The sequence below is a fragment of the Dipodomys ordii genome, unplaced genomic scaffold (assembly GCF_000151885.1).
Source record: "Dipodomys ordii isolate 6190 unplaced genomic scaffold, Dord_2.0 Scaffold19, whole genome shotgun sequence".
Lineage (NCBI taxonomy): Eukaryota > Metazoa > Chordata > Mammalia > Rodentia > Heteromyidae > Dipodomys > Dipodomys ordii.
In genome coordinates, this window is record NW_012267235.1 from 11782239 (window position 1) to 11790599 (window position 8361).

General features: G+C 48.7%; 2 protein-coding genes across 3 annotated transcripts in view; one reads left to right on the forward strand and one right to left on the reverse strand.

Annotated features, from left to right (window-relative positions):
• The window catches only part of Wrap53 (WD repeat containing, antisense to TP53), a 22148-nt gene extending 20114 nt beyond the window's left edge, over positions 1-2034 (reverse strand). The window contains exons 1-2 of the mRNA XM_013013481.1: positions 1467-2034; positions 1237-1335 (exon numbers count right to left, since the gene is read on the reverse strand). Of these exons, the coding sequence (XP_012868935.1) occupies positions 1237-1335; positions 1467-1870 (503 nt within the window). The 5' untranslated portion in view covers positions 1871-2034. The remainder of the gene's footprint in view (positions 1-1236; positions 1336-1466) is intronic.
• A 1548-nt stretch (positions 2035-3582) lies between these two features.
• Tp53 (tumor protein p53) overlaps positions 3583-8361 on the forward strand; it is a 15818-nt gene continuing 11039 nt past the window's right edge. For both annotated transcript variants that reach the window (XM_013013490.1, XM_013013491.1), the window contains exon 1: positions 3583-3719. In XM_013013490.1, coding sequence (XP_012868944.1) covers positions 3681-3719 — 39 coding nt within the window. In that variant the 5' untranslated portion in view covers positions 3583-3680. The remainder of the gene's footprint in view (positions 3720-8361) is intronic.

An 8361-nucleotide genomic window follows, 5' to 3' on the forward strand; every position in this document is an offset into this window, starting at 1 on the left:
AAGGAAGGAAGGAAGGAAGGAAGGAAGGAAGGAAGGAAGGAAAGAAAGATTAAAAAGTAAAGAAGCTGGGAATGTGGCTTAGTGGTAGAGTGCCTGCCTAGCATGCATGAAGCCTTGGGTTTGATTCCTCAGTACCACAGAAACAGAAAAAGCTAGAAGTGGCACTGTGGCTCAAGTGGTAGAGCACTGGCCTTGAGCACAGAGAGGCTCAAGGACAGAGCCCAGGCTCTGAGTTCAAACCCCAGGACTGGCAAAATAATAATAATAAAGTTGGATGCTGGGGACTTCCACCTGTTATCTTAGTTACTCAAGAGACTGATATCTGAGGATCACAGTTCAAAGCCAGCTCAGGTGGGAAAGTTTTTTGAGACTCTTATCTCCAATAAACAATCAAAAAGCCACAAGTGGAGCTATGGCTCAAGAGGTAGAACATTAGCCTTGAGCAAAAGAAACTCAGGAACAGTGCCTAGGCCCTGAACTCAAACCCCAGGACTGGGACCAAAAAAATAAAAAGCTGGACACTGGTGTCTCATGCCTTTAATCCTAGCTACTCAGGAAGTTAAATTCTGAAGATCCCCAGTTAGAAGCCAGCCTGGGCAGACAAATCTGGAGACTCTTCAATTAAACCAGAAAAAGCCTGGAGTGGAAGTGTGGCTCAACTGCAAGAGTGCCAGCCTTGAGTGGAAAAAGCTAAACAAGAACAAGAGGCACGGAGTTCAAGCCTTTTGTGCACGAACACATGCAGGCATGTGCACGCACACATACAGGCGTAAACACACACAAAGGCTGAGGCTGCAGGTCAGTGGTATGCCCTTACCTAGCACAGTCAAGACCCAAGTTCCCAATACTGGTGTAAAAAAGTCCCTTAACCACAGTCTTTACGGAGATTATTCCTTTGTCCACTTCTGATGAATACTTCTCCAGATAAGGGGGATGGAGGTTGTTTTCCTTTTTGGACATAGGATCTCATAATGTGACCAAAGTTGGCCCTTGAACTTTTTTTTTTTTCTGCTTATGTGGTGCTGAGGAATCGAACTCAGGGCCTCATGCATACAAGGCAAGCACTCTACCACTGAGCCACCTTCCCAGCCCCCCCTTGAACTTCTTATCCTCCTGCCTCGATTCCTAAGTGCTGGGATTACAGATATGCCTCACCAATGTTGGCCAGAGGAGTGTGGCAGTTTAGAGTGAAACTCCTAAGGATGGTTATATCCCTGCTCCAGTATCCTTACTTACCATTTACATCCTTTCAAGAAGTTCTCAGGTTGGGCACTGAACTCAGACCAGGAACCACTGAGAAACCGAGGTGGGTGGCAGAAGCTGTAGTTCCAAATGCTGGAAGAAGATGAAGGAACAAGCCTGGGTCTCCAGAGCAAAAGGGAAAAAGGGCCTAGAGAAGTGGGGCTGAGGACTGGTGCATCTGTGTCACACTTCCACTCCCAAATTCGAGTCCACTTGCCACTTACGTGTCTCCCTCCTCGAATGCAGTGGGTTCCTCAACTACATCTTCCAGGGCTTCTTCAGTCTCCACCTCTGGCCGGTCCGTTTCTTCTGCAGGAAGGCTTGCATGTTCAGAAAGTTCCTGCTCCTCGGTTCGAGGGCTCGACTTATCAAGAGTACTAAACTCTGCGACCGGAGGAGCGGGGAGAGAAACCGCGTCCTCCTCCCACAGCTCCGGAGACACGGCTAAGGCAGCCACGGGATCTGGGGACATCCCAGGCTGTCCATCCCCATCCGGTGGCGGTGGCGTCCGTTCTGGGTCTGTGTTTTTACCCCTCGGGGAAGCCTGGGGAGGGAGAGGCGCTGGATCGGGACCCGGGTCTGAAGACAGGCTGTCCGGAACCAACAGCTGCTCCTCTGACGTCTTCATGCTGCAAACATTGGCCTCGGCCCGGCAACCTGCTTTCCCGACCAGGAAGGTTTCAAAGTTCTCAAGGATCCGGACCGAGAACCAGAGATCCACCTGCGCCTTCTTCCCTCTTCCGGAAGGAGGCAGACGATCCCGAAGAGGAGAGCGGAACCCCGAAAGCACCACGCTCTTTAGCGCCTTGGGGTGTGACGTGCCACTTGCTCTCGCGAGAATTAGGATCGTCTTCCGATTGGACCTCTCCAGCCCGGGCAACACCGAGGGACGGCGCAGGGAGAAACGAGTTACGTTGAGGTTCCCCAATGATGATTTCTGGTAGTTGTAGTCTGAACGCTCTGCCTCCGCGAGAAGTGCCCGAGCGCCCCCTACAGTCTCCCGAGGTAACTTTCTTTCTGTACTGAGGATGGAATCCATTTGAGCCACGCCCCCTTCCTTCTGCAGTAATTCTGAAAGCACCTACTCTACCTCGCCTGCAGAGGGTGCTGGATTTTTACAGATTTCACACCTCTAATGCATCTTTTTTGTGTGTGTGTGTGAAAATACCGTACAGAGGGGTTACAATTACATGGGCAAGGTAATGAGCACATTTCTTATCAAGCATTGTTGCCTCCTCCTTTGTTTCCCCTTCCCATCTTTTCCCATCTCCCCCCCCCATGCATCTTTATTCGCCACATTCATCAGACTTTTTTCTTGATTCATTGAATAAACATTTTCTATCGAGCTCTTATTTCCTACTAAGCCTTGTGGAGGCATTGGGGAATATGACAATGAATAAACATAGTTTACAAGTTCCTACACGCATAAGGTTCCTGCAGTGCACTGAAAGCAATGAACAAATAAATCTTTTCAGACAGTGATAAAGACTATGCAGGTAGGAAGTGGCGCTGTGGTGCAAGTGGTAGAGCACTCGCCTTGAGCTTTTGAGCTTAGGGACAGAGCCCAGGCCCAGAGTTCAAGCCCCACGGCGAAGAAGAAAGGAGAAGGAGGAGGAGGAGGAAAGGAGATAGAGGGCTGCCTAAGGGAACAAGTTAGATTGAAATACTAGGCTTTAGGAAAGCCTTCCTAAAAAGTGACATTTTCACAGGGCGCTAGTGGCTCACTCAAGAGGCTATGATCTAAGGTTTAAAGCCAGCCCGGGCAGGAAAGTCCTATTTCTAATTAACCACTAGAAAACCGGAAGTGGAGCTGCGGCTCAAGGTGGTAAAGTACTAGCCTTGAGCAGAGCAGAAAAGGTCAGGGACAGCACCCAAGCCTAAGTTCAAGTCCGGTGACCGACAACAAAAACAAGGTGACATCTTCACTGATGAAAAACTAGGGGTTGGAAGCAGAGCGCTAGCCAACGAGAGAAAGCATCAGATGCCAAGTTCAAGTCCGGGTCTCGGATCTAAACAATAAATAAAGTGAAACTCTGCAACTATATCTGAAAAGAGGAATATTCCAAGGTGAATCAACAACAAAAGCTGCAGTTTCCTTTCTTCCATCCTTTATACAGACTTCCAAAATGGTTCCCACCAATTCTGCCCTCAGGGCCCAGGCTCCTAGTGCTTCCTCACCCCATAACAATAAAACTAACTCCACCCCCAACTCCATTCCTTTCGCCTCCGCCCAGCGTGAATGACTTGCCCTTACTTGTCATGGCGACTGTCCAGCTTTGTGCCAGGAGCCTCGCGGGGGTTGCTGGGATTGGGACTTTCCCCTCCCATGTGCTCAGACTGGCGCTAAAAGTTTTGAGCTCCTCAAAAGTCGGTAGGCACCATTGTGGGTGCAAGGTGGTTTCTGGGCTCTGGGCGCCCCTGGCATCCAGGTTCGGAGCATGCTTCCTAGGAAAGCGACACGCTCCCCTGAGGACCAGGTAAGCTCCTGACTATACCTGGTGGGTCCTGTCTGAGTCACCGACTCTGGATTTGCAGCTCGGGAGAATTTTGGGGTTTGGGGGGTGGAGCAGTCGGGACGTAGCGAGTTTCGCTGGAGGTGTGTGGAGGGGGGAATGGAAGCTTGGCTGGCCGGATAAACACAAGAATGAAATGTTAGGAGGCTTGGGTGTAGATGGTAGGGCTGTTAGGCACAGATTAAGAGCTGAGCACCCGGCCAAGGCATTGGGACTTCTGGGAACCTGCACCCGGCCTACTGGATAACACACACACACACACACACACACACGACCTGTCTAGTGTTGGGTGGTGGAAGTCCCTGTAATAACATGCACAAAGCCCTGGAGTCTGAGACTTGTGGAATTCCTCCTGCGGCGAGATTTTAGAGCCATGGGATCCCAGTGAAACCACGGGCTCCATGATGAAATTATTTGGGGGCGATCTGAAAAACCCTTGCTACTAAAGGGCCCACAACTTCCGGACCTTTGTCCTGTCCGGAGTGATCTTTCCAACCGGTTCCCAGCTCCGCTAGATGGGAGAAAATCCAATTCCCAACTCTCCCCCTTGTTAGTGGGAAGTGCTCCACTAGGGGTTTGCCTGCGAGACCCCGCGGTCCCGCCTGGGTCCGAGAGCCCCGGCAGCCCCTGTTATTGTTTGGCGGCTGCACGTTTGCATTTCTGCCGCTTGCAGCAGCATTTCCGGTTTCTTTTTGTTGGAGCAGCTCAAAGTCCACCCGAGTGAAGGGGAGTACGAAAAGACAGAAAACCAATTTTCAGCTGGCTCCTCTTGCTGGCGTACCGGGGGCTCTTCTCCATTCCGCTTCCTCTTCTGGACTTTTTGATGTGTTGCTTGTGCCCAGGAAGGGATGTTTGTTTGGATACAAACCTCGATCCCTCCCCCTCTGAGTGGTGTGCTCCACCCCTCGCTCTCCCGGCTCCTTTGCGGACGCTACCATTGCGCGGGGCGAGGGGGGGGAGCGTGCCCCCCGGGAAGCTTGGGTGGTTTTGAACCTGGGACTCTTTTCGCAACTCAAACTGAAAATCAAGAGTACAACGCTGAGTGTCGTTTGTTGGTGTCTAGAAAACAACCTCGTATCCGGTTGGGGGGCTAAACCATTCCAATTCTGGACGCTGACTGAACGTCCTGCCAGCGGAAGAGGCGGGCCTTAGCGGCGGGCGCCCCGAGGTCCTAGTTGCAACCCCTCCAGTCCAGACCAGTTCTTTCCAGTGGGAGGCGGCTGAGCCCCGCCAAGTACCTGCCTCCGCTGCTGCTTCATCCTCATTTCTTTCCGCAGTTGTCGCACCCCACACTGAGTGCATCCTGGTTTTATTTGTGTTGTCTGTAAACAATTGTTTTTATCCATACACACAGCACTGTAGGGAAGTTTCAAGTCTCCTCTTAGCCCTCTGCAGGTTTCATCGTTTCCATCCACGAAATGAACGATCGATCAATGGGGGGAGAGGGGGAAGGAAGAGTATGCATCTTATTATACAGCTGCATGTAATTTTGTTGTTACATACTCACACCTGAACGGTATAATACTTAAAGGCGAGCTAAATCAAGTTCCGTTTGGAGCTAAAGAGCTGCGGAAGGTTGAGGTCCAGAGGTGCACAGTGTAAAGTGGTCCTGTTATGCACCTAAATATTCCTAGGTAACTCACACTTGTTTTCCTCTTGTCTGGATTCAAATATCAAAATCTCAGTCCCTTCCGGATGTGAAAGGACCTTCCAAGACAAAAAGAACAAAAATGCCTTGTCTGCTTCTGCTGTTCACAGTATAGATTTATGTTTAAGAAAAAGAAATTGGCCGGACACCGATGGCTCACGCCTGTAATCCTAGCTGCTCAGGAGACTGAGATCTGAGAATCACGGTTCAAAGCCAGCCCGAGCAGGAAAGTCTTTGAGACTCTTTATCTCCAATAAAGCACCAGAAAACCGTAGGTAGTGGCACTATGGTGCGAGGGGTAGAGCCCTAGCCTTGATTGAAGAGCTGAGGGGCAGCGCCCAGGCCCATAATTCAAGCCCCAGGATCAACCAAAAAAGAAAAAAAAATTGTAGCCAGGCAGTGGTGGTTTACACCTGTAATCTTACCTATTTAGGAGGCTGAGATCTGAAAATCAATGTTTGAAGTCAGCCAGGGAAGAAAAATCCATGAGACTCATATCTCCAGTAATTTACTCAGAGAAAGCCAGAAGTGACACTGGCTCAAGGAGCTAGAGAGCTAGCCTTGATCAAACACAAAGAGGCTTAGGGAGAGCACCCAGTCCCTGAGTTCAAGTCCCAGGACTGGCAAAAAGAAAAAGAAAATTGTATGTGTCGGCCCTAGAATTTAAACTCACGGCTGGGTGCTGCCCCTGAACTTTTATGCTCAAGGCTAATGCTCTATCACTTAAGCCACAGTTCCACTTAAGGCTTTTTGGTGGTTAATTGGAGATACGATTCAGAGTTTCCTGCCCAAACAGAAAATTAACTTTAATTATTACCTCACATAATATAACAATTAGCTGGAAATGGATAGTAGACCTAAACACAATATAAGACATCTATCTTTTTTTTTTTTTGTTTCTTCTTTGCTGGAAGGATCAGCCAGATATCTTTGTCTTAGTAATCCACCCAGGATGAGTTTCAGGGCTGCTTCAAAATGTGTGAGATTTGTACTTTCAACATATATAAATTTTTTTTTGGGGGGGGGGTCCAGTCGTGGGGCCTGAACTCTGGGCCTGGGCGCTGTCCCTCAGCTCTTCAGCTCAAGGCGCTATAGCACTCTACCACTTGAGCCACAGCGCCACTTCTGGCTTTTTTCTTTTTGCTTATATGGTGCTGAGGAATCGAACCCAGAGCCTCATGCATGCAAGGCAAGCGCTCTACCACTGAGCCACGTTCCCAGCCCTCAACATATATAAATTTTGCCTCCAGAACTTTTTGGTGTAGCCTCACTCTTGCTCCATATGCTTACTCATACTTCAGCCTGGTATGTGTATGTGTGTGCATATGCACACACACTTACACACGCATATGAACACACAGAAACTTTCATAGGTTCAGACTTTCCTGCCCAGGCTGGCTTCAAACCACAATCCTCAGATTTCTGCCTCCTGAATAGCTAGAGCTACCAACAACTCAGCCAGCCTGGCTTTTAGTTGCTTAGTTGAAGATGGAAACCTCAGGAACTTGTGTGCCTAGGCTGATTTCAAACCACTATCCTCTGGGTATCACCTTCTTAAATAGCTAGGTTTACAAGGGCTAGCCACTATCAGCAAGCTTGCAAATTGAGTTTTTCACCCAATATTTCTTCTAAACACTGTTTGAAGATGTGTTGACCAATGGATTTTAATGTGATTCTTCCTCAGGAGCAGCGTTGACATAAACCCTTGTTGTGCACGCCTCCTGCTGCTCCACACATCAAATGATTTCCTAGGAAGTTGACCTAGAAGTGGTTTTGCTGAGGAGTTAAGATGTGTGTTTTTATGTTTTACCAGACACTGCTCTGTTACATTCTAGAATCAGAAATTTTCCTTTGATTAAATAGCCTTCATCTCAAAGATTTGGTGGTGATAGTGGTTAAATCCAGGACCTCCCACGTGCTGGTCCAGCATGAGCACTGAGCTTCATTCCCAATCCCAAAAGATTTTCCTCATCTGGGATTCAGGGAAGCCATAAGGGAATATATTTAGTATGTGAGTGTAGTTTTTGTTGTTGATGTTATTGTTGCTTGGTGGTGGTGTCCGCCCTACACACACTGCTGGGATTTGAACTCAGAGCCTCAGCTAGAGCTATGCCCTCAGTTGAGAGTAGCTTTGGTCAGTCCAGTTCACCTCCAGGAAATTTCAAGAGCTTGGGTAAATGACTAAAATTCTTTTAACTTTCCATTTCTGCTGCTAATACTATACTTACCTTCCTGAGCTTTCTTAGAGGATTAAATGAAATAAGCCACCAACTCAGTGGTAGAGCGCTTGCCTTGCATGCCTGAGGCCCTGGGTTCAATTCCTTAGCACCACATAAGCAAAAAGAAAAAAACCGGAAGTGACACTGTGGCTCAAGTGGTAGAGCGCTAGCCTTGAGCTGAAGAGCTGAGGGACAGCGCCCAGGCCCAGAGTTCAGGCCCCACGACCGGACCCAAAAAAGAAAAGAAATAAGCCACCAATAGCAGTGGGCTTGGAGGGTCTCCTATTGCAGCCATGTTATGTTTCTTCTAGGAGTCCCAGCTAAGTGTATGCCTCCCACACACATTTTCTTAAAAGTTTATTCCGCTTGGCATGTTTGTATCTTTGCTTTCTGGTGTTGCATGCACTTCTGGGAAGTGCCTGTTGTGGGTTTTTATTATCATTGTTGTCGTTTGTTTTTTGTTTTTTTAATTTTTTTGTGTGAAAATACTGTGCAGAGGGGTAACAATTACATGGGCAAGATAATGAGTACATTTCTTATCCTCCCTCCCCTGTCGTTTTTTTTTTTGGGGGGGGGGTCTGGTCCTGGGGCCTGGACTCTGGGCCTGGGCGCTGTCCCATGCTCTTCAGCTCAAGACTAGCACACTACCACTTGAGCCACAGCACCACTTCCGGCTTTTTTCTTTTTGCTTATGTGGTGCTGAGGAATTGAACCCAGGGCCTCATGCATGCAAAGCAAG